The following is a 27,096-nucleotide window of genomic DNA, read 5'->3' as shown; positions in this document are numbered from 1 at the left end:
TTGTTTTTATAGCATAATCAGTGATTGATCTTTGCTGCTGTTTGAGCTGAAAACTAGCAGAGGTTATTACTAAATTAAGCTTACGTTTTACAGCTGCTGGAAGTCCTGAATCAAGAATTTAAATTATTGCAATTTTATTTCGTTGGCAAAGATGGCACAAAAAGTCTCACTGTGCAGAATCTTCAAAGTCATCAATGTTTTGCTCTTCCTCTTAAATGGACAAAATTTCATTCAGTGTCATATCTGATCTAATAGAAAATGAAGAAACTTATTTTCTTTGATAAGCAAGAATCCTCTGTCTGACAACTTAACAACTTTGGGCATTATTTACATTTTCCTTTAGAAGAATTATCTATTTTCATTACTTCAGTCAGTCACTTGTTTTCAAACAACTTTCTTAAATTTTGGGCATGATAAGTTAGATGAATTCATAGACTGACATTTAATAATCACTAAATACTAATCATACTTTTTGTGGTATTGATAACCAGCTTTCACATTTCCTGGTTAGAATGTAAAGCAACAACCTAGTGATTCAATATTGTGAGGACTGAAAAATAAAATGGACTAGGCAGCTTTATGTAGAACTATGTGTTCAGACTCCTTGATCACATTCCAGATGTTTTTAGAAGTTAGCAAACCTGTACCTCCCTCACTGCTGCTCAGTGTATCCCTCTTTCTCTCTTTGACATCCAATAACAGTTATTTCCACTCACTAGCCATACACGTAAGTGATTCCACCCATTCCTCTTCCTCTGTGGGCTTCTAGATCTATGATTTTCATAATGTTTTTTAATAAGCAATTTTAATGGTCTCATCATTTCCTTTTAGTGTTTTAGAAGAGTTAAAATTTTAATTCACAGAAATAAGAGCCTAATGTTTCATGTAATTATTTCTTATTGACACAAACAATCTCTTTAACCCTATTTATTGATGAAATGTGCGCAAAGTGGTGGTGTTCTGTTGCTGATGAAAACATTGTGTATATTTATTATTATTATTTTTATTTGTCTGAGGTATTCTGAGATATCACATGAAAAATTGTGCTTTAACTTGTGGGAAAATTGAAGTAATGTTTAGAAACTTGAAATATTTCATAATATATCTAGAGTATATTAGCTCATCAGATAACTCTGGGTATTACTATAGGTTTGGAAAAACTGCAAAGTGTATGTAATTCACTAAAAACCAGAATCTGGAAATGAGGAATACAGTCAAAGATTGCATCGCCTGTAAAATGCCATAGAATTTAGGATGATTTGAAATTCCTAGCTACAAAACTAAAATGATTGAGTTTGTGTTTCATGTGAATAGCAATACTGACTCTAATTGTTAAACTAAACTTTTTTATTTTTTCTGAGTTTATTTAATTTGTTTAAATGAAAGAGCAGAGTTAAGAGCATAGTTAAGCGTTCATGAGCACATCTAAAACTGAATTGTTAATAGATACAAATTGCTTTATGCAGTCTCACTCTGACTAGAACTAAATGGTATTGTAGGCTGATTTGTCAATAAAGTGAGGTTGTGCACAAAAGTGACCTTTATGTGCATTCCTTAGTGAAAGCTTCATTTAATGAATTATTGCTGTTTGAAGACAAATTGGTTTGAAGAAAAGTTTCCAAATGTAATTAAGTTGACAAAGGGAATAAGGTTTTTCCCCTTCTGTTCAGCGTTAACCCATTTACAGAAGTGTGAACTAGTTAATATTATGCCTTCTAATGCATGTGATTAGTGCAGTGTATTAAAGTGTACACTAAATTACGCTTTTTTCAATTTACATTTTCATCTTAATTGTGGCTATTTCTATTTTCTTAAATGTTCAAATTGTTTGCAAAACTCAAGTTCATCTTACTAGATATCATTTGAGAGCTAATGTTTTGCTTCTCCCACTCCCAATATAGCTACAATCTTTCTTTATAATGTTATTGTTACTAATACTGTTGTTTGTTGTGATGGTAGTGCCTAGATGCTCCAGCCAAGACTAGGACTTCATTGTGCTATGTATTGAACATACATATTGCAAGCTCTTTTGGGTAGGGATTGTCTCCTATTGTCTAACTCAGAGGTGGGAAAACTATGGCCCGTGGTCCGTTTTAAGCCAGCCCGTGATCCGCACCATGCAGCTCGGCCCCGCTCCAGCCGGGGTGCTGGGTCGGGGGCCGGACCACATGCCTTGTTCCCACTCCAGCGCTCTGGCCATGGTGCAGGGTCGGGGCCGCACCACATGGTCTTACCCGGGGTTCTTTCAACCCAAAGCTCTTGGCAACTTTTACTCTGTGCGAGGTGGTGTCAGTAAACAAATCAGGGGAGACATGGCCGTCCAACCGATAGATGGCTGGCACAAACAGGACAACACGAGTGCTTTCACTTAAAGCTAAACTTTACTTAGTCTCAAGCAATTACACACGTCTGCAACAGGTTAGTAAAACACCCCCAACCCTCGATTACTGAAGCTGAGTATGGCTCTCGAGTGGCACAGCTGCAGCCCGTATGCCGGTGGGGAACACAAGATGCATCCAGAGGAGAGACCAGTCCCGACTTGAAGAGTTCTCCCCTTTATTTTATACATTAGTAACACAATGACATGTCCCTTAAAGAAAACTTGCTAATCAAGCAGTCCTAATGGTCAAGCAAGAGGTTTTCTTCTGATTATTGATTAACTAGGTGTGGGTTTTTCCCAGAGTTTGCAGCCTTGAGACCCTAATAGACACATTCCTGAGGGCACATCCTGCTCTTCTAAAATGCATGTATCAGCAACTTCAACACAATTCTTACCAGGAAGACACGGGGTCAAGCTGCCCTTTCTGTGGCACCCAAACCCCCCTCCCCTCCTGCCTTGGTCAAGCTGAGGCTGGGACATGGCCAATTTACAGCCTGCTGACTTGGCTGCTTTTAGCAATACGCAATAGTGGTTTCAGGCACTTTACTGATTTGCTGACATGTCCCCGTACAGTGGCTCCCAGAAGCCGAGGCATGGCCCCGCTCTGGCTCCTACACGCTTCAATGGAAGCTGCAGGGGCGGCGCAGTGTGCAGAGCCGCCCGGCCGCACCTCTGCATAGGAGCCGGAGAAGGGACATGCCACGGCTTCCGGGAACCGCTTGAGGTAAGCACCGCTCGGAGCCTGCACCCCCTGAGCCTCTCCCCACGCCCCTGCCCCAGCCCTGATCCCCCTCCCGCTCTCCAAACCCCTCGAGCACACTCCTGCACCCCAAACCTCTCATCCCAGTCCCACCCCAGAACCCGCTCCCCATCCTGCACCCTAACCCCAATTTTGTGAGCATTCATGGCCTGCCATACAATTTCTATTCTCCAATGTGGCCCTCAGGCCAAAAAGTTTGCCCACCCCTGGTCTAACTAGACAAGACAAAGAAGGGAAGTATATTCCCTATTTTAAAGAGGGGGAACTGAGGCTCCATTTTCCCCAAAATTGTATGCTGTTTGGAGGCAGAATGTATGAAACGCAACAGGATTAAGGTTTTGGTATCAAAGTAGGAGCTGTAATTGGGTGTGACTCTGTGAGTGGTCCTTACTTAGGTCATTTTATCAACTCCAATAAGACTGCTTGTGTGAGTAAGGACTACTTGTATTAAGAAAAGTTTGTAATATCATGCCCTATGAGTTTTGAAAGAACGAAAGAAGGATAAATGTCCATACACAAAAGACAAACTGACTTGATACAAAACTTCTAGCTGTATCTTAATTGTTCAGAAGCTTTTGTATTTTTGTCCTAGAGAAGCAGAGGGCCCTGTTTCTTCAAAAGTCATTGATTTGCTGTATCCTGCCCCCAAACATATTGCTCTGACTTGCACAGTCACACAGGGAAGCAAGGTGATACAAGGTACCCCCTTACAAGCCTGCATCAGTTACGCATGCTATGGGTAACTGGGCAGGAGGTGCAGGAGAGTAGCTCACTGCATTTTCCCCTCCCCTGCTGCTTATTCTTGTGCTTGGAAGGGAACAAGGAATAGATGGGACCTGTGGCTCTGCCCCCTCAACATTCAGGTCAGCATAGTTGTGCTGGTGCTTCAGGCTGGGTACTCTGCACCAGGTACATAACTGGTGCAGTGTGTTTCCCCAGCTTCCAGAGAAAGGGGGACACTGGATATCAGATTGTGGCTCTTTGAATCGCAATCTACTTCTCAGGCTGTTCCTGAGGCAGCACAACAATGCCCTTGCTCAAAGCCACTCTTGAGTCCAAAATTGGATTCCTATATTTTTTATGTGTTTTGTATGTAGATACCTGTCCTTTTAAGTTTATAATGGACTAAATTTATGCTACTGTTTCATATTTGGATAATTGGCTATTTATGTTGTGGGGACTGAAATGGAATGCTAGGACTTTTTCACTTTTATATATTTTCTAGATGATCTATTATTGCTGCTTCTGGCAAATAAGATGTGACAAATTACTTTTTTTCCCTCCCAGGTAGTCCTTTGGTGGGCTTTATTTTCTGTCAGTAAATTTATGTGAACTTCTAAATTCTGTGCCTTTTACTCTTTTTGTACCTTTTATACTTTAAAGCTTAATCGTACTTCCTACTTCTATTTGATGCAGTATAAGTGTTCTTAGTTGTAATGTATTTTTTTGCTTTTCACATTAGATCGCAAGGTCTTTAGGGCAGGTTTTGTCTTATTCTTTGTTTTTACAGCATCAAACACAGTGTGGCTTTCAGGTGCTAACATAACACAAATAAATAGTAATGATGTTTGTGTATAAATTCCAATGCTACTTTATAATTGCAGCTATTAGGTTTTCTTAATATGTTTATTGATACACCAGAATGCGTTTTTATTTATTTTTAAATTTATTTTTTTAAATTTCAGGTAGATGCTACTGAGAGTGAGCCAAAGAGTTTTATCTTTATGAGTGAGGATGCATTGACAAATCCAGATAAACTGATGGTTTTAATTCATGGTAGTGGTGTTGTCAGGGCAGGTCAGTGGGCTAGAAGACTTATTATAAATGAAGATCTGGACAGTGGCACACAGATTCCATATATTAAGAGAGCTATTGAGGTAAGTGTGTGTGTATTAACAACTATCAATAATCTGTGACATTTTTGTTAAGTTATATTAAATGTGTTCCCATAAATTCATTTTATTCATGATTGGAATGTTTTGTTGCCTTATTTTCAAAACTTTTATCTAATTCTTTTACTACAAGAGAGAAACTTGTGATTTAGTTTTGTGTAAGACTGTTATGGTGGCACTGCCATGTAGCTTAATATGGCAGCTAGAGTGACAAAACCCTTAAAGGAAGAAAAAGAAATATGACAGAAAGCAATCCAGAAATTAGTTAGGATTTCTTTTACATTTCATCAGATTTATGTGTGTTCTCATTCAAATGTCTATTGTAAACCTTGTGATAATGTGATCATTTTAAATAAACACAGTAAGCTTTCTTAAGCTTCTACTAAATGTTTTTTGGGGGGGAAGGTGCCCCTCTCTCCTCAATCAAACAAGTCTTATTCTGACAACAGCTCTGACTAGTGATTCATTCTAGTTCACACATTCATACCTGAAAATATAAAACATTTACATTTTGCGGGCAGTATGTTAACTGATTTTCCATACCCCCCCCTCCCCCCCCCACACACAAAATGGTATGGATACATGTAGTAACACATGGGAAAGCAGTATGCAATTTGTACAATATTTGGAACATTTCTGCATTAAAATTCTCACTTACACTTTGCTAGCTGAATTAAAACTTTCTGCAATAAACATCTGAAAATCATGTATAAGGGTCCCAAGTTTTTTCTTTTGTTCTTTCTACATTAAGTTTAATGTATTACTATTGCTCATCACCAAATTAATGCCTGTCTTGTTAATCTCCGTTTGGTTATTACTGCTTTGCTAATTACATCTGTAATTTTTTGCAGTGGGCCAAACTGTGGGTTTTTTTTGTTTGTTTTTGTTTTGTTTTTTAATTGAATGGATTTTCTTCATTTTTTTATTTTTTGGTAATGTAAAGTGATGTGATGGCCAAAATGTTGGATGGAAGTAAACCAAGAGCAGCTAGATAGGCTTGTGGAAAACATTTGTAGTATATCAATTGCAATTAATTTTGTTCTGTGTTGCCCAGTTTACTGCTGAAGTGCTGCACTTTGTGAAATAAAAATAAAAAGGAGGATTCTGACAATGTGACATTGGTACATCCCTTCTTTTAGTACAGACTAAAAAGTTTATTTTATTTCAATCAAGGAGCTAACTTTTTAATAGGTTTTGATCTAAGAGTTGAGAATTCTGTTGAAAATGTAACATTTTTTCTTTATCTGTTTTTCAAGAAAAACACCAAAACAGTGCAATGAGCAAAATATTTTAATTAAATATTTATAGCCAATGTAAGGACAGAGGAATTTAAAGATACACACCTATTGCTTTATGCTTTTAGTTTGTCATCTTTCTTTATTAATTTAGTTTTAAATTTATAGTCCTCTTACCTGTGATAGTAATAGCTATTAGCATAAAAAGAACATAGCACATACACATTTGGTTTTACTTAAAAAGTTGGTAAACATTGTATATTTAGATAAAATACCTTTAAAGAAAACTGCTTGATAGAAAATTTTAGAATAGATTGCATTATGTTTTGATATATTAGTATACTTTAATCTTTTTAACGAGGATGGGGCACATCCAGTTAGGACAGAATTTTTACACCAATCTAGCTCCTCTCAAATCCAGCTCCTTTGACGTATTTGGAATCATTCAGGTTGTGCCCCAGGAAAAATAATACACAGATAGTCATATGATCATATCAGGTGTGCTGAATGCACTGATTGTCTAATCAACGTTTCCAATATAGCCAATCATGCATTTTTAGGCACGAGGCCTCCATGTTGACATCTGTGGAACAAAATATATGATAAAAAAGAACATTGCTTGGGAATTTCCTCAATCTGATATGGTGATCCAGCTCAGGTGGATTGTATATTTTGAAAAACTGACATTTCTCCTGTCAACACAATATAACGATATTCCAACTCAGCCCTAAGAAAGCACATTGAAATTAGGCACCATAAAGCCTATAAAGTTCTCCTAAAAACAGTTAATATGGTGCATCCATTCAAGGCTTGTTTCTATTAAAAACTATATAAATTAGAGAACACACCATTTTCCTGGATGTCACTTTTACTGAACTGGGTCTTCAGTAATTTGAGGGCCAAGAAGGTGTCTGATTTAAGTACTTCCAACTCCCAGAAAATGATAGTACTGCTTTTCAGATTAAAAGTCCCAACTGAAATTTGTGATAGTGATTGCTTCAGATACTATGTTTCCACTCTAGGCTGTTTGGTTGTTCTGTTTGTTGTTTTGGCCTTGATATTTTATTAACTCTTCCAACAAAAGAGAGGTCTCATCTTAAATGAAACATGCAGAAAATGTTTCCTTTATAGGGGAAATTTACAGTGTTTTAGAAGGAGATATGTATTCTATGGAGCTTAGTATCTTTCACATCAACATATTAAATGAATCTACTGAGGATAATAGTATCCAAGGCTTGAAAATTCCACTGATTTATGGTGAGTAGGAAACTAGCATGGATGACTTCCAACAGCTTCTGCAGAATCTAGATTTTTCCTTTTAAAAAAATAAAATTGTCTAGGCCTTGTGCTTGTGAAAGTAATATTTTAAATGTTAGCTGAGCATAAATTCGTGCTGGCCTCTCTACCTTAACCTCAATCTCTGCTGCCCCTTACAGATGTCCCAATTCTAGTTTAAGTGAAAACTGAACAGTCTCGTCAGTTTTTGGTCTTGCTATTCAGCACCCTGTGGGGCAGCACGCAAGGATCAGATAAGTTTCACTGTATTTGAGAAAGCTCTGAGGAACAGTAGAGGAGGGGAGGACCAAAACAGAGAGGCTGGGGGAGGAGCTGAGTAAATAGAAATGCAGCCCTCACGGCCAGAAAGCTGAGGGAACACAACAGGAAGCTCTCGCACAAGATGGAGGAAACAGATAAAGACTGGGCCTTCTTCATTCCAGCAAACTGGGAGGGAAAAAAGGGAGTGAAGGGAAGGGCTTAACATTTATCAAGCCCGTAATGGCTGGGGGCTTACACAGAAGATGAAACCCCCAACCAGAGCCTTGGGAGAGCACCCTGGTAGGAATCCCAGCAGCCAGGGGGGTGGTTTTCTTCTCATCTGAGTGTTGCCTTGATAGTGCCCCTGCAGTCTTTGGTTAGTAGGTTTAATCCTTTAGATATGAGGTGTCAGGTAAATTTCCAAGCCCCATGTATATGAGAAAGGAAGATTAATTAGAACTGAGAAGAGTGGTATAGGAGAGAAGACATTTTGGAGGGAGATATGGAAGAGGAAAACAGAAAATACAGGTGATGAGTTAGAGAACTAAGTGTGGGGAAACAGAGAGAGAGAAAAGTGTGTAGAGAGTGAGAGAAGAAAAAAAATAGAGGTATTAAAGACAGCATAGGATAAATACACCAAGATCTATGTTAGGAAAGCAAAAGTGAGTTGGCCTTGTGGAATACACTGAGGATAGAAAAAAAAGGTTAAGCAAAAGCAAGAGGGACTTAATGGATTTACTGTAATTTTAACGAAGTGGAAAGTTGATTGACAATGTGTTACCATTACAATACAGAATAAACAGTCCACAGCTGTGGTGTTCATTCAAATTGAGGGGCATAATCTTGGGAGGCATAGGTGACACCAATATCTTTCACTCTGGTTATTAGGCTTAGTCCCTGGGCTAGGAGGTGATGGGTAATTATTTTTTTAAGTCCAGATGGCATCCTAACACTATTGTAGTGTCATGGGTACAGCTATATTTCAGGACTCAACAGCATTTCTTACTCTCACTGTAGCTGGTCAGAGATCCAGCAGATAAGCTTTGAGTTTTCATATCAGTTAAAATAATTCATATAGTAGTGACTTAAAGGCACACATATGAATACATATCGGAGATAAGGTAGCACAGGGTTATTGACTAAGTCAAGGTTATTGACTAAGAGTTGCATGGCAGGCAGTCTGAACATTGAGACTTAGCCTATGCGCAATATGCCTCAGGTGGCACGTGACCAGGATTAATCACCGAATTTGATCCGTTGGTTGGATCATCAGCTTCCCCAGCTTGGGCTGGGTACTGATGAGGAGTTTGATGTGAACGCTGATCGATACCCCCCTGAACACGGAGTTAGGGGATATATCAGCCATGCAGATGATAACTCTTTCAAATGATGCTGCAAAGATATCTGAACAAGTATGGGAGGAAGCTGAAATTGATTTCAGAGTAGCAGCTGTGTTAGTCTGTATCCGCAAAAAGAACAGGAGTACTTGTGGCACCTTAGAGACTAATAAATTTATTAGAGCATAAGCTTTTGTGGGCTACAGCCCACTTCTTCGGATGCATAGAATGGAACTTATGTTGAGGAGATATATATACACACATACAGAGAGCATGAACAGGTGGGAGTTGTCTTACCAACTCTGAGAGGCCAATTAAGGAAGTGGAAAAAAAACTTTTGAAGTGATAATCAAGCTAGCCCAGTACAGACAGTTTGATAAGAAGTGTGAGAATACTTACAAGGGGAGATAGATTCAATGTTTGTAATGGCTCAGCCATTCCCAGTCCTTATTTAATCCTAAATTGATTGTATCTAGTTTGCATATCAATTCCAGCTCAGCAGTCTCTCGTTGGAGTCTGTTTTTGAAGTTTTTCTGTTGTAAGTTAGCCACCCGCAGGTCTGTCATTGAATGACCAGACAGGTTAAAGTGTTCTCCCACTGGTTTTTGAGTATTATGATTCCTGATGTCAGATTTGTGTCCATTAATTCTTTTGCGTAGAGACTGTCCGGTTTGGCCAATGTACATGGCAGAGGGGCATTGCTGGCACATGATGGCATATATCACATTGGTAGATGTGCAGGTGAATGAGCCCCTGATGGTATGGCTGATGTGATTAGGTCCTATGATGATGTCACTTGAATAGATATGTGGACAGTGTTGGCATCGGGCTTTGTTACAAGGATAGGTTCCTGGGTCAGTGTTTTTGTTCAGTGATGTGTGGTTGCTGGTGAATATTTGCTTTAGGTTGGGGGGTTGTCTGTAAGCGAGGACAGGTGTGTCTCCCAAGATCTGTGAGAGTGAGGGATCATCTTTCAGGATAGGTTGTAGATCTTTGATGATGCGCTGGAGAGGTTTTAGTTGGGGGCTGAAGGTGACAGCTAGTGGTGTTCTGTTATTTTCTTTGTTGGGCCTGTCTTGTAGGAGGTGACTTCTGGGTACTCGTCTGGCTCTGTCAATCTGTTTTTTCACGTCAGCAAGTGGGTATTGTAGTTTTAAGAATGCTTGATAGAGATCTTGTAGGTGCTTGTCTCTGTCTGAGGGATTGGAGCAAATGCGGTTATATCTTAGAGCTTGGTTGTAGACAATGGATCATGTGGTGTGTCCTGGATGGAAGCTGGAGGCATGTAGGTAAGTGTAGCGGTCAGTAGGTTTCCGGTATAGGGTGGTATTTATGTGACCATCGCTTATTAGCACAGTAGTGTCCAGGAAATGGACTGCTTGTGTGGATTGATCTAGGCTGAGGTTGATGGTGGGATGGAAATTATTGAAATCATGGTGGAATTCCTCAAGGGCTTCTTTTCCATGGGTCCAGATGATGAAGATGTCATCAATGTAGCGCAAGTAGAGTAGCGGCGTTGGGGGACGAGAGCTAAGGAAGCGTTGTTCTAAGTTAGCCATAAAAATGTTGGCATACTGTGGGGCCATGTGGGTACCCATAGCAGTGCCGCTGACTTGAAGGTATATATTGTCCCCAAATGTGAAACAGTTGTGGGTGAGGACAAAGTCACAAAGTTCAGCCACCAGGTTAGCTGTGACATTATCGGGGATACTGTTCCTGATAGCTTGTAGTCCATCTTTGTGTGGAATATTGGTGTAGAGGGCTTCTACGTCCATAGTGGCCAGGATGGTGTTTTCTGGAAGATCACAGATGGATTGTAGTTTCCTCAGGAAGTCAGTGGTGTCTCGAAGATAGCTGGGAGTGCTGGTAGCGAAGGGCCTGAGAAGAGAGTCCACATAACCAGACAAGCCTAATGTTAGGGTGCCAATGCCTGAGATAATGGGGCATCCAGGATTTCCAGGTTTATGGATCTTGGGTAGCAAATAGAATACCCCTGGTCGGGGTTCTAGGCATGTGTCTGTACAGATTTGTTCCTGTGCTTTGTCAGGGAGTTTTTTTAGCAGATGGTGTAGTTTCTTTAGGTAATCCTCAGTGGGATCAGAGGATAATGGCCTGTAGAATGTGGTGTTGGAGAGCTGTCTAGCAGCCTCTTGGTCATATTCCAATTTATTCATGATGACGACAGCACCTCCTTTGTCAGCCTTTTTGATTATGATGTCAGAGTTGTTTCTGAGGCTGTAGATGGCGTTGTGTTGAGCATGGCTGAGGTTATGGGGCAAGTGATGTTGCTTCATGGAGAAGTGGTCCTTCTATGCTGGTCAGAGAAGTACTTTCCTGTGCTCAAGGTCTACAGAGTGGGTGGCAAGGAGAAATTAATAGACTAGGAAGTTTGGCAGGCTGAGCTCTCTTTCTCCATGGAGCAAAGTCTGGACATCGAACAAAAATTTGGAGTACTCATCATACCACTGACTCATTTGCTCTGGGGACAAAAGAGCACACCAGTTCACTGCAACACTTACTGTATGAGTACAAAGAAGCTGTTGGTTACCTTCTGTATCTTTGTAAACTTTCAGGATACCTGTTTCCTATAATCTCCATAGTCCTAAGGATGTTAAAGAAAGTGAATAATACATTTTCAGCAGTTTTGACTTTATTTTAGTTACTTTAGAAATGTCCAAGAATTATTTGGTGGTTTCTAGTAGAGCACTATTTTAAATGATTTAAAATATTTATCAAGAAACTTGGAGAATGGATCATCCCTAGCAGCGGTAACAGCACAAGCTTAGTAGCTTCTTCTTTCACCAAAAGAGGGCTGGCTTTTTTGAAAAAATATAGCAGCAACCAGAAATCAATCTACCCATTTATGAACAAGATTACATTTCTGGGGCCTATCATGGTCATTATCCATGGAAATCTTGCTGCCATGACTGATAAAATATAAAAATAGTTTCAACTTTTGTTTTCCCTTATGTTTATGGTGTCTTTTCCTCTTTATTCGGTACTCCACTTTGGAATCTGCAATATAGCCCCTGCTTATTCATGGATGTGAGGAATAGAAAGGGAATTGCTTACATAAAATTTTGGCTTTCCTCACTAAGACTAATTTTGGACTTCCAACCCAATATAGAAAAGATAGGATTCTACTTTTCACTGGAAATTGTGAAGGGGAGGATGTTACAGTAACATAAGATTTTGTTTGTTTTATAACTGAGCGGAGAAGAACAACTAACTAATCCAAACTAGCAGATCAGAGTTATGGAGAGTATATTTCTAGGTAAAATATTAGCCTTTTTGGGTAATAATTGGTATGGTTTGAAAATGGTTTTTATTGTCTTTATAACTTGTCAAAATTCAGCCAATCAAGAAAACAGAGCTTTAAAAGTTATGGTTACATTTTTACATGTTAGCAATATAAATTTGTTCCATCAGAGGTAAAGCTTTGTTTTAAGTTGGACTTGCAAACAAAGAAATGCATGGTGGACAGATAACACTGCTCTACAGCCAAAATGCTTCTGAAATAAATGTAGTCAAACTTTACTAATTCTGGGTCACTGAGAACGAAAATGATGCTTAAAATTGTTGATTGGCTCTAGTTTTCAAGATATGCTATTGGGTCAGTATATACGACCCTTGACTTGGGAATGGCGGAGGATAAGTGAGTTATAAAGGGAAGGGATCTCAATTTAAACCAGAAATGACTAAAATACATCTTTGACTGGATCTATGAATAAATCTATGACTGGGTTTGGACAGTACTTGCTTTTTAGGCAAAACAATGAATGATGCAATCTGAAGCTGGTATTGCGTCATACATGATATGAATTGCATCATGTTATGCCTAGAAGTCATGGATGATGCAATCATAACGAAGCTTACATCACTCTGCTGAACAAATTGCCCTATATCAGCTCTAGAAATCATACAGTGTCATGCTCTCTTATTTGTCAGTGTTTGATTTTGCAAAGGGACACATTTCTGTTTAGCCAAAGTGAGCAGAGATGCCTTGTACTTGTGTGAACAGTGCAGATAACTTCTGCTATGTTTGTGGTGAAGTGACTTTTGCATCACAAAAGCGCAGTATAACCACTATGGTTAAGAGAGCCTATCACCTTTATTTTGGCTGCAAAATTGGAGATCAGGACAAGAGGTGGGCCCCACACATATGCTGCAACACTTGTGCAACAAATCTTCGCCAGTGGTTGAACAGGAAATCTATGCCTTTTGCAGTGCCAATGATTTGGAGAGAGCCCACAGATCATACCAGCAATTGTTACTTCTGCATGGTGCCTCCAGTTGGGAAAGGTGTGTCAAAGAAGAAAAAGTGGACTGTGCATTATCCAAACATTCCATCAGCTATACGCCCAGTACCCCACGGAGAAGGACTGCCGGTTCCTGATGCACCAGAATCATTCTCACTTGAGTCAGACGAGGAAGAGGAAGAGGATGAAACTTCTGGTCCTGAACCATCAATGTCACAGGACCCACATTTTCTCCCATCCTCCTCCTCTGAACCACACCTCATAACACAAGGTGAACTGAATGACCTTGTCGGGGATTTGGACCTACCCAAGAGTAAGGCAGAGCTGTTGGGCTCCAGACTACAGCAGTGGAATCTCCTGGCAGGTGATGTTAGGGTTTCCATGTTCCATGACCGTCAAAAGGATCTTGTCCCATTCTTCTTCATGGAAGGTGCTCTTGTAGCCTGCAACAACATCGATGGTGTGATGGCAGCCCTCAACATCGTTCACGATCCAGATGAGTGGAGACTGTTCATTGATTCATCGAAGACGAGTCTTAAAGCTGTTTTACTGCATAATGGCAATGTTTTGCCATCAATTCCAGTTGGTCATGCAGTCCATATGAAGGAAACCTATGACAACATGAAACAACTTTTGAGGTGCATAAACTATGACCAACATCAGTGGCAGCTTTGTGGCGATTTGAAGGTTGTTGCTCTCTTGCTTGGTCTGCAGACTGGATACACAAAGTACTGCTGTTTTCTCTGCGAATGGGATAGTCGTGCAAGAGATTCCCACTACATCAAGAAAGATTGGCCACTCCAACAGTCATTGGAGCCTGGGAGGAAAAGTGTTCAGCATCCACCACTTGTTGAATCAAGGAAGATTTTGTTACCACCCTTACACATCAAGCTGGGTCTGATGAAGAACTTTGTCAAGGCCATTGACAAAACACAAGCAGCTTTCAAGTACCTCCGTGGAAAATTTCCAAGGTTAAGTGAAGCTAAGATAAAGGAAGGTGTCTTTGTTGGTCCTCAGATTCGTGAACTTCTTCGAGATGATGCATTTGACCATGCACTGCGTGGCAAGGAAAAGACGGCATGGAAAGCCTTCCAGTTAGTGGCAATAAATTTTCTCGGAAACAACAAGGCAGACAACTACAGATTGTTGGTGGAAAACCTCCTCAAGGCACACAAAAGCCTTGGTTGCAACATATCACTGAAAATACATTTTTTGCACTCTCATCTAGATTTTTTTCCACCGAACTGCGGAGCAGTGAGCGACGAGCACGGCGAGCGATTTCACCAGGACATTGCAACAATGGAGAAACGCTGTCAGGGCAAATGGAGCCCATCAATGCTTGCAGACTATTGCTGGACAGTGACAAGAGATGCTCCACTGAATGAATACAAGAGACAAGCCAAGAAGCGCCGAGTAGACACTGAATAGGACTAAACTACGTACATAATAGTTTTTTGCCTTTTGTTTCATAATAAATTTTATTTATATAACCCTTTTGCTGATTTTTAAAGTGTTACATAAACAGGACAGGTGATATATTCTCATGTAAAGCAACTATAAACACATGAAAAGACCTAGGTTTACAATTTATGATTAAAACTCTACTATCTACACAATATACATAGACATAAAATGTAAAAACTTAAATATCTTAGAAACAGTAGCCAATCAGTTGTTTTAATTGTCATATTTGAATTCAGCACATCAAAATACATAATAAATAGCACATTTTATCTCTGAAGCAGACGACTTCTCAAAAATTGTAGACCAGTGTAACGGACCCAAACCTCGTATATGCATGTGCAGAACAGGTAGTCCCTAGGGCAAAGTGGAAAAAATACAAGTTTCATGGTTTAAATGCATTTTTCGTATGTGCAGTAGGAACCTGAAGTCTTGAAATTTTTGAAAATGCAGCTCTGTAGTCTGTGCTTAGTTGATTTAATTTTCATATGGTAGTAAAGATGGACTTATTGAGAAAAGCTGCTTTATCTTCCTACTATTAAAATATTTTCTAACATTCAAATATTAATTTTGATATTTTTCCTTATTCATTTTTTTCAGAAAGGTAATAAATAACAGTACTCTGTTATTCACAAACTATTAGAACATCTTATTGTCGCCTTTATGCAGAAATTAAATTAAGTAGAATTTCACTAGAATGAGCAATAACGCAGATAACATTTTCTTCTCATTCATAATTAGTAAGAATCTGGTGTAAGTGTTATCTTTATTTAGGTAGATAATATATACAGTATTGCTTTTAAAGTTCATCTGTGTTAATCTGCAGCAGTCTTTTCTGTAAATGTTTTGGGAGGCAGCGGGGGGGGGGGAATCTCATTGTTTTACTGGATGTACGATATTGTGAAATTCCCTCTTAAAATATGTAAATACAAAGTATGATAAATTACTAAATGAATTTGTGAATATAATTGGCCAAGAGTATATTATACTCAAGAAGGAAAATGAAAGACAATGATATGTTTATAGAAATATAAGGTACCTTTTAATGTTTTATAAGAAGTATATAGTGCCTCTTACATATAGGTTTGAAATGAAGCGTACCAAATAGATATAAGAAAAAGTTCTATCATTAGTTTATAATTAATATTAATTGGTCACAGAATATAAACTTCTCTAATAAGCTCCATAGAAGATTGCTTAAACCAAAAATTCAAGAAAAGGTTAAAGCTTAGAGTAATCTTGAACTGACAGGGTGCATAAGCCCACACCAGCCCCCATGCCAACAAAGGAAAACAATGAGATGACAGCTCTAGTGTTTGGAGAGAGGTTGTTAACGACAGCTTATTCCTTTATGATTTCAATTCTTGACAGAAGACAGGTCTGCTTGTTGCATCATGGCAGATGTATCATTACCTTCTGGCCCTGTCATGACTGAATTGGAAAAAACCCTCTTGGAGTTCTGAAAATCCAATTACCTTCTGGAATTTTGGGCACCATTTCTATGATACTTGTACAGATGTGTATAAGCCTTGTTGTGATAGCTGTTTGTATTGCATTCTCGTGTTGTTCTATGTTTCATAATTATGAAGAATATATAGCTAATTAGGCATGTGCTTTGAGTTCTTGTAGTCTAGTGAATAGCTTGCCATAGTAGCTTGCTGTCTTATAGCACCTTGAATTAGTTTGCTGTTACTTTGTTACTGACCCAAGCAAAATATTACTGAACCTTCTTGTATACATGTGACTTGAAGAGATGAATTTTTCAAACCATATTCATTTTCTTTTCACTGGCTAAGCATGAGGATGAACACACACACTGAATATTTAAAATAGTTAATCATCATTTTACTATAGTTTAATGTGAGGATAAAATGGCCTGTCTATTAGTTCATATGCATATTAGAATTCTGCTCTCCCCCCCCCCCCCCTTCCCCCTTCAACTTGTTGGATACCTAGCAGTGACTCTGGAGACTTAGAAAAGAGAAAGAGGGGGTGTGGATTTTTGAAAGTATGTCAAAAGCCTTGGGGTTTGGGTATGATCAGAATTTCAATAGAGGTTGAGATGAGTTTAAATGCATAGAAGGAGAACATAAAAATCTTGTTTAATTTCTGTCATGTTGTTCTTTTTTTAGTCACTCTGATGTCTTTTTCAAATCTGCTTTTCTATCAAGCTTTGTGCTACTATATCCAAGATCTGTTTTTTCCCCTCTTTGTATTTCGTTTTAACTGCTGATCCCTTTTCTGTGGTGCTTCTGCCTTTAATATCAGCTGAAGCGGTCTGAATTGCTGAATCAAAGCCGCTTTGGGAGAGAGACAGTGTTTAAGATTGTGCAGGGTGAGATTCTCTGGGTAGAAGGTAACACTTCCTGCAGTTATAATCAATGCACTTGACACTTTCAAAGGCAGGAGAAGCCATGACTTGCTCAGGGGTTAAACTTTTTAAATAACTTCCCTAGGGAAAAATGCCATCAATAAAATGGAATAATTAGTTGAAGATTCTTGAGTAGCCTAGGTTTAAAAAGAAAAGATAGAGATAGGTCAGGTTTGCACATACATTGTATTTTCCCTTTCTTTTGTTTTTTAACCTCTTAAGCTTTTGTTTAAATGTTATGTAGTCCTAAAAAATCAATCCATTTCAGCATATTTGTGTCTACATAAGCCCATACATTTATTTCTGAAAGTATTCTTATAGTTAAGTAGTTATAAGAATTATTGAACTCAAACTTGAAATAAAAATACTATGTTTATTAGATTAGATGAACACGCTATAAATATGCCCTTTTTATTCATATAGGTACAACTTGATCTTTTCAACCTTAGCTAATAATCTAAAACATGTAACGTGTCTCGTCTACAAAAGTTGACAAAAATTAGGAGTAATACATAACATTTTAAAGAAAATGGTGCTTAGGCTCACAGAGAGCTAGATAATTTATACATACAAAATCATTAATTAATACTCTGAAGTGGTATTCAGAATCCATAGTTTCCTCTGATTTTTACATGTTATATGATTTTGTGAAACCAGTATTTTGCAATACAAGACTTGCTTAAAAATGAGGCTCTCAATACACTTTGTAGAAAATACTAAATATTGATAAATTATGTATGAGTGAGTTTAGTATGAAAGAGTCCTGTCCTTCATTAATTATTTACTTAATATTTACACTTTACATTTTCCTTTAAGGAAAGTAAAATCACTGTCAGTACTTTTGGATAGTGACTGAACATGACTTTAGTGAATGCTTAAACTGATTTTTTCATAAATACAGCATTGATTGTTTTTCTTCTATGTTTATCGCCAAATGAGACCGATATTTCATGAACAGTTGAGAATTTTGGTAGGGTTTTGTTATGAATGTTCAGTTCTTGGGCCTGACTCTGCATTTATTGCATACCCAAAACTTCTATTGACTAAAACCACATTCCTGCAACTGGATCTGTGGATGCAGAACATGGCATCCGTGCAGAGGACTTGTCTGCCATGGATCCAATTGAGGAATTATGGTCTTAATTAGAATTTTTAGATGCTCAAAAATGAAGAATCAGGCTCTTTCTATTATAAATCTTCAGAATATTGTTAATATATATAATTCTTCATTGATTATATTTATAGCTCTTAAAAATGCATAGGAGGGTGTGTGTATGTGTGTGTATATATAGAGATAGATAGATAGTTACCTGTGTGTGATTGTGATTATGCTATGCTGTTTAAAGGCTATTTATTAAGAACACTACCAACAAGACTGTAAGACACTCTACTACACCTTTGGTTCACAAAAGTATTTTGACTAGGTAGAAAAGGTAGGAATTTCATAGTTGCTCACATCTGATCAAACAGTTCTTAGAAAAAAATAATCTAATTTACTGTATTTCTTCAACTGATAGTGACTTGCCTGGGAGAGATTGTACAGCATAGTAAATTACTACTTACATTTCAGTGTTTTAAGTGCAATTGAATCTCACATTTCAAGACGTATGTGATCTCAGTAAAGGTCTTAAAGGACAGCAGATCATTTCACACAAGTCTCCGACAGCTCCGCACAACTATGCTATTTAAAACGGGAACTATATTTGTGAGTACAGCAAACTGCTGGGCAAAGCCATCTGGATATTGAACAAGGGGTCTTAGTACTTTCAAAAGGTCGTTGAAAAGTCTGTCTGGGCACTTTTGTTTTCCTATGGGGGTGGTCTTGTTAGTATTTTTAGTTGGACATATTTGTGTGTGATATTGTGATATCAGAGACTGTTTTTTCTACATGGAAAATAATCTTAACTGTACCTTATTTATTCTTAGTGCGTTCACTTAGGATGCAGTTAACTTTAAGTATTTCTGAAAATACATGTATTAATTTTAAAATACTACATTTATTAACTTTAATATGTACTTTATTGCTTGTAATTTATACATGCCCATGAAAATATGTATAGAATGTATTTTTGCATAATCTATGCAGTTACATAATTTAAGTTAGTATGGATTTTTACTATATCAGGCAACATTAACATGTATTTTTTTAATATATTGATTCTATAAGAATAAGAATTCACTAACAATCTGACAAAATTTTTCCTACATATTTTTGAAGTATCAAAGTATTTTTTTTAAAGTATTTGATTAATCTTAAAATTATAAATGGTGTGTGTATTGCAATATATACACAAACATGTATACCACTACCTATGTAATGTGTCTGTACTATATGTGTGTGTAGATATAGATACTGTGTATTTATGATTATACCAAATTGCCAATACACTGTTGATTTTTTCAAATGAATCATTACTTAAAAGAGTTATCAATTCAGGAGGGAGAGGGGTACTTGCTTATTCATACCAGGGAATGCATATTTGAATAAAATTATCTTTTGCTTACTATGCACTGGGCTAGAAAATATTTTAAAAGAACATTAATGCATAGTAATTCATGTAAAGAATTTGGTTTTGTTATGGTTCATCCTAAATATTTTAACCCAATTCTTATAATACCCTTTGCTGCAGGTAATAAGAAATTAAACCTGGCAAAGAACTTGTCATGCAAATTTACTCATGATCATAATCTTTTGAAAATATACAGCTCTTCTGAACAATATCGTTTTTGATCAAAAACTTTAAAAAGTTAAATAGTTCTACTAGAACAAACTAAAACTGTTGGTAATTTGTCTTTATTCCTGAAATTAACAAATTATAACATCAAAAACTTGCTAGTGAGGTATGTAGTAGGTCATTTGCTGCTGCAGGCATTTTCTCTCCCTTCAGGATGTGCTTGTTTAGTTTCTCTCACTTTCTGCCTGTGGCACAGTATGGTGAAATTCAGACATGTTCTCCTCCTCTAAGGAATCTCTAGGGCAGAGGATAACTTATACAAAATTAATAAATGGTGTTGCTTTTTTCATTATCACCCATCCAGTGCAATTTGCTGTGTGTTCCCTTTGGGAAAAAAATTGGGTTTCATAGGATACAGATACTAGAAAAATTAATGCTTCTGCTTGAAATTTGAACAAGGGAAGTACAGTTAATGGAGTGAAAATATGTCATTAAGAGCCCCAGACAATAATTTCATAGGATTTTTTCTTTAAGGATTTTGCATGTCAGAAACAAGAAACAAGAAAACCAAGAAAATGAAAGTATAATACTGAAATCTACTACGTTGGTTAAATGAAAAATTGTTGAAAATATTACTAATTTTTAAACACTTGAAAGCATGACAGTTTTAATGTTTACTCTCCAGTCTGGGGGTCGTAAGACTTTATTTCCTTTTTTCTCAACAACATCTAGAGAAGGAAGAGAAAAGTTCTTCTGGGATAGTCGGTTTGTTTTTTTTTATTTTATTTTTTTTATGGTCCAGGTGTACTGTATTGCTTATTCACAACATTTGTTGTACCATATTGCAGTAATAATCCTCTTAGGAAAGGGAAAAATTGGCGTGGATTTCTTAACCTGTTATATTGTATGCTACATGAAGCCCCAATCTGTATAATGCCAAAGGCAGAGAGACTTCAGATTGCTATGGAGGGGAGAATAGATAATGAAACTTGGGTGTAAATAATTGTTGATACATGAGGGAAAACAACTTGAAGCTTCATTTCAGTTTTTTGGATAGTGATTTGTTTTAATTGCTCTTTCTATGAGAAAACTTGTTAGGGTTGTAGTACACTGCAATGGTATGCTCTTATTAATAAGACTTGATGAAGTAAAGTGTTTTTAAAGTGTTAACCCATTAAATGTTATCATTTGCCTTAATGTTTGTGTTAAGTCACTTACTGTCATCTTTGACCTGGTTGGGAGGTGGGGAGGGGGGAAGAGAAGGACGTATGATATTTTGGCTAATAGGTTAATATTTTGTTTAAACTATAAATCTTTTGAGAAGCGTAGACAGCAAATTTGCCTGGTGCTTGAGTGCACAGGTGATTGAGCTTATGTGTTGACCCTGTGTACCTGAAATTGTGTTTTGAATCCCAACTCTTACTCCAGCTTTGGGAGTAGCATGATTGAGTCTTCTGGAATGAGTTCTTGAATGTTGATCACACTGGGCTTTTCCATGAAGTATAAAAGCTACTCATGTGGAATATGTACCTTCCACATCATGCATGGTTGAGATCAAAGATGTAGGATTTCCAAGATTTGACATTCATGTTTCATGGAAGTTTTTTTTACCAAACATCTTGATTTTAGATCTGTAGCACTAATATTTGACTATTAAAGATAAAAATAAGTGATTCTAGAACTCCATTTTAACTGATAGCTCGTGTTTATTATTGTACAAACAGAAATATTGAAAACGTTTAGTTACTCACAACTAAGTTATTTATTAATTAATTAATAGCTTATGCCAAATAAAACTTTTACTGGCTATGATTATTTAAATAGTGTCAGCCAAGTGTCATTAATTTAAAATCAATTATTGTCATTTTGGTCATAATATTTTGGTTTCTATTGCTTTTCTAATCACCCTGCTGATAGATCTATATTTATTTTACTTTGAATCATCCTTCTGATGATTATTTCTCTGTTCATCTATGTCTGATTCTGATTTACCACTTTTAACATATCACATTGTTTGTTCACCTTCTCTAGTTATGTTGTCTAGGAAGTCTTTTGTAAATATATTTTATTGTCTGAAAAGGAGCTTAATGTAAAACTGGGAGTAGAGGAAGAGAGAGCAGTCTAATTAAGGGACATATGCAGGAGTCCATCTGGGTTGCTAAAATATCCCTCCTCCCAGTGGAAAAATGTACTTGAATTATTTTCCCAGTGAAAATGTAGCTCAAACTTCTACACTTAAAAATATCAGATTTTTCAAGTGCATATTATATAGAATTTCACAATAATTCTAATACAGAAAAATCTGTAAGCAACAGAGACTCTAAACATAAATATCTGTTACTTTGTACTATATCTGCCAATTTCTTCTAATTAATAGTTTGCAAAGATGTTCATTATATTTTCATTTTTATGGATTTATTGTTCATAATTAAGAACTTGATACAGCAGAATTTTCCGCAAAGTAATTTTGTAGTTCGGCCATTCTTGTGGTTGTGTTATGGTGCAGTCATTTTTAATTTACAGATAGGCAAAGATTTTTTTTCCCCAATTTTGATCATCATCATCACAGTAGAGTTAGTATCTTGCAAGATGACTTTTGTGTATACAGAGATAAATGAATGTTAAGTATCTAAAATATTCATAACTTTTTAACCTTATAAATATTAACATTTTACGTAAGGCGTTCAACTAAAACGTGAGTCACTTTCTTATACTTTTGGATTCGTATTTGACTTCTATCTTTGGAAATGTTGGTTTGAACGGCAGTGAAAAGTACCATTTCAAGTTACTGGTTTCTTTGAACCTGGTAATTTGATACGTTTAAAAAGAATTATAGTGACTTTTCCTTAATGTCATACCAAGTTAACTTGTGTTATGATTTAGCTTAACATTAATAGTGTTTATCTTTTCCTCCAGACATCCTTGTTGGAAGGCTTCTAAGCAAGGAGCTCATTAAGAATAGGCAGTAATTCTGTAATTTAAAAAAAAAAAGGAAAAGAATCATAAGAATAGCAGTTGATGTGATCTTATAAAAACAACATATAAATTGAAGAACTATTACTGTACCTTGTGCTCAGTTAGATGAGAACTGGCTGCTGCTCCTGAATAACCGAATACAGGATCAGTATAAAATATGAGATATTCATTGTGCTGAAATTCAACCTATATAATGTGGAGATACCATTCCTAGCTCTATCTACTTAGGGTTTTTAAAGCTCTAGATCCACATAAAATTTGGGGATTGAAATAGAAGGTAATAATTTATCTTTTGTACTTGAATCTTCACTTCTTTTTAATGCTCTCAAGTATGGTAATACCATGAATACACTTTTCCTTGTTTTTGTAAAGTCTTTGATTTTTCACAGATATAATTCGTATCTTTGGTAATAGATCTACTTTTAATATTTTAAATAAACTTTATGCTTGTGAAAGGTACCAGATTATCTATCCTGGAGAGTGAAGCCCTCCAAACTCATATGCAGAACAGGTACAACACAGGGAGCAGCAATGCAAGCTCCCACACACAGCTCCTGCCAGTGTGCCTCAACCTTCTTTTGCAGGGGCCACCTCTAGAGGTAAGCGGGTGACTGAGTATTTATCACTTTCCATTCTTATCTTCAGTATTGAGGCTGCTAATAAGGGCACCAGCTGAAATGGCATATTTTGTTATGTGGGCACCACCCACTCGCTTGGAGTTGAAATAAAACATATATATGTGTGTGTGTGTGTGTGTGTGTATATATATATATAATTTCAACTCCAAGCGGGCGGTTCCCACATAACATATACACCTCTACCCCGATATAACGCTGTCCTCGGGAGCCAAAAAATCTTACCGCGTTCTAGGTGAAACCGCGTTATATTGAACTTGCTTTGATCCACCGGAGCGTGCTGCCCATCCCCCCCCCCCCCCCGAGCGCTGCTTTACCGCGTTATATCCGAATTCGTGTTATATCGGGTCGCGTTATATCGGGGTAGAGGTGTATATAGTGACACACACACACACACACAGATATATATATATATATATATAATATAGTGTCACTATGCCAGATTTGAACAAGCGATTTAGACTAGGCATTCAAAATTCTACATGTCATGTCAGGTAAAAATATTACGAGGCAAAATTTGCTCTATCCTAAGAGTCCCACTTACTATTGGTATTTATATTTGCAGTGTAGTTGTTGCATGTTGGTCCCAGGGTATTAGAGACGCAAGGTGGGTGAGGTAATCTCTTTTATTGGATCAACTTCTGTTGGTGAAAGAGAAAAGCTTTCAAATTTACACAGAGCTCTTCCTCAGATGAATTCATCCACCTTGTCTCATTGCTATTTATAACATTTCCAAACTCTTTAAATCATCCTATCAAAAATGGTTACCCTTCCCTACTTCTCCAAAGTTACGTAGTGTAGACATAGCCTCACTCTCATCCCCAATCTCCCTTTGGGCCCTTTGTTCATCAAATCCCATGAGTCTTTGTCCTAGTCTCTTTGTCTAGCCAATTCCAGTTCTCTCCCCACACCCTTACTCCTTGTTAGATGTATTCTTCTTCGAGTAGTGTCCATATGGATGCTCCACTTCAGGTGCGTGTGCCTGATGGGAGATTTTCATTAGCAGTGTTGATGCAGTCTGCTCATGTACTGTTGATATCCTTGTGCCCTGCATTGAGACTATATCAACCTGCACAGGCAAACCCTAACCCTAAGTTCCCTCTCAACCACATTGGCCGGAGATGGAGGTTAGCACATGCACTTCATGCATGCTTCAGCTACTAGCTGACTTTGGTCTAGCTTAGTTTATTTTACTTTTAATTAGTAACTTTGTTAGTTAGTTAAACTGGTTATTTAGAAGATCGTTTTATTTCCTTCCAGGAGATCCTCCCTGAGAGGGCCATATCAGATCACTGGGGTTTAAACACTCCCTCATGTGTAGAGAAGCCATCCTGCTCAGCAATGGGGACACTAAGTGGTTTGTGTTTAACTCTCAAATCCAGGGCTTGAAAGAACTGGGAATCACAGAATCGTAGAACTGGATGGGACCTGGAAAAGTCTTCTAGTCCAGTTCCCTGCACTAAAGGCAAGATTAAATATTATCTAGATCACCCTTGACAGGTGATTATCTATCGTGATCTTAAAAACGTCCAATGACAGAGATTCCAACACCTTCCTAGGCAATTTATTCTAGTGCTTAAATGCCCTGACAGGAAGTTTTTCCTAATGTCCAACCTAAATCTCCATTGTTGCAATTTAAGCCCATTGCTGCTTGTCCTATCCTCAGAGGTTAAGAAAAACAATTCTTCTCCCTCCTCCTTGTAACAGCCTTTTACGTACTTGAAAATTATCATGTCCCTTCTCAGTCTTCTCTTCTCCAGACTAAACAAACCCAATTTTTTTTTTTTCAATCTTTCCTCATAGGTCATGTTTTCTAGACCTTCATCATTTTTGTTGTTCTCCTCTAGACTTTCTCCAATTTGTCCACATCTGAAATGTGGCACCCAGAACTGGACACAGTACTCTGGTTGAGGTTGTGTCAGTGCAGCGTAGAGCAGAAGAATTACTTCTTGTGTCTTGCTTACAAAACTCCTGCTAATACATCCCAACATGCTTGCTTTTTTTGCAACAGTGTTATACTTTTGAGTCATATTTTCCTTGTGAGCCACTATGACCCCCAGATCCCGTTCTGCAGTACTCCTTCCTAGGCAGTCATTTCCCATTTGGTATCTGTGCAATTGATTGATCCTTCCTAAGTGGAGTACTTTGCATTTATCCTTACTGAATTTCATCCTATTTACTTCAGACCATTTCTCCAATTTGACCAGATCATTATGAATTTTAATCCTATCCTCCAAAGCGCTTGCAACCCCTCCCAGCTTGATATTGTTGTTAGCAGGGTTTTTTTTAAACTGAAAGCAGTGGGGTTTTTTAGGTAGTGTTGGGAATAATTTAATGGGAATACAGCTTTTTTATTTTATAAGTGATGGATATAAACCAGATGCTTTAACCTAAAACTATTTATTAGGTTTTATGCATATATGTGTATGTGTGTGTGTGTGTATATGTATATGTGTGTATATATATATATATATATATATATATATATATATATATATATATATATATATATATATATATATATATATATATATATATATATATGTGTATATATATATATATATATATATATGTATGTATATACACACACACACACACACACCCCTAATGCTATAGTAATAGGTTTAGAGCACCCCCAAACATTATAGTTACCCAAAATCTGAGATGGTTTTTAGTGAGTAACCATCTAAAGGCTTTTAGGGGACCTTCTTTTGTCCAGCTGCTGGGGAGCTTAAGTATCAGCTCCTTGCCCTAAGGACTCCCTTTGACTGTTTTAAAGTATATATTTTTACTTAATTTTTATAGCTAATTTAAATAAAGCATATAATTTATAGTGATTTTTAGTGAGTTACCAAAGTAACCCCTAATGGGTTATTAATTTTTTTATTTTGTTTCGGCAAATTACTTATTTTTTATTGTTAAAGCATTTTTTGTATTTTTAGTTATAATAAAATGTATGTGTCAAGGGAACTTAAAACCAAGGTTGGCTGTTCAAACTTTTTTTTTAATTTATTTTTATGATGCACTAATTTTTGTCCCTTTTTTAATTTTGATTAGCAAAACTGCAATTATGCAGCTGTTTGGCTTTGCCTCTCAGAGCCCTAATGGTTATTCATAGTTATGTGGTATTTGGTTTCCAGCTAGGTCCCCTTCTTGCCGGTTGTATATTTTTAATAGTAAGATTTGCACACACACATATGCAACATTTTCAGTGGGTTACTAGTGAGGCCCAGCATAGGCTCAAGGCTTTTAACCGAGACCGAGCAAAAAAATTTTCGCTGGCACTTTTAGTTTTTACCCCTGATTTTGCCTCATTAAAGACCAGGCCTCATGTAAGTTCCCTTGGGAAGTACCTAGGGTTGGCAAAAATATGAGCTTTGCAAATGATCGATCTTTCTCGGGATTCAGCATGTCAGTGCCAGGAACAAAACAACTACCACCACCTGAAACACCAATGCCACCATAATTGGATGTAAGACCAGATTAAAAATTCCTGGTGCTATGAGGACCATTTTAATAGTGTTTCCCACCATTTGTGTTTTAAATTTTTACTAACCGTTTTACTGACTTGTTTAATTT

At 37.3% G+C, this 27,096-nt stretch overlaps 1 protein-coding gene across 1 annotated transcript in view; it reads left to right on the top strand.

The window, feature by feature from the left end:
• Positions 1 to 27,096, top strand: part of ARB2A (ARB2 cotranscriptional regulator A) — a 354,588-nt gene that overhangs the window by 83,684 nt on the left and 243,808 nt on the right. Inside the window, exon 6 of the mRNA XM_065406106.1 lies at positions 4,826 to 5,017. Coding sequence (XP_065262178.1) covers positions 4,826 to 5,017 — 192 coding nt within the window. The remainder of the gene's footprint in view (positions 1 to 4,825; positions 5,018 to 27,096) is intronic.

Source organism: Emys orbicularis, chromosome 6 (genome assembly GCF_028017835.1).
Source record: "Emys orbicularis isolate rEmyOrb1 chromosome 6, rEmyOrb1.hap1, whole genome shotgun sequence".
In the NCBI taxonomy this organism is placed as follows: domain Eukaryota; kingdom Metazoa; phylum Chordata; order Testudines; family Emydidae; genus Emys; species Emys orbicularis.
The sequence above is the reverse complement of the archived record's forward strand: the minus strand, read 5'-3'. Positions and strand labels throughout refer to the sequence as shown.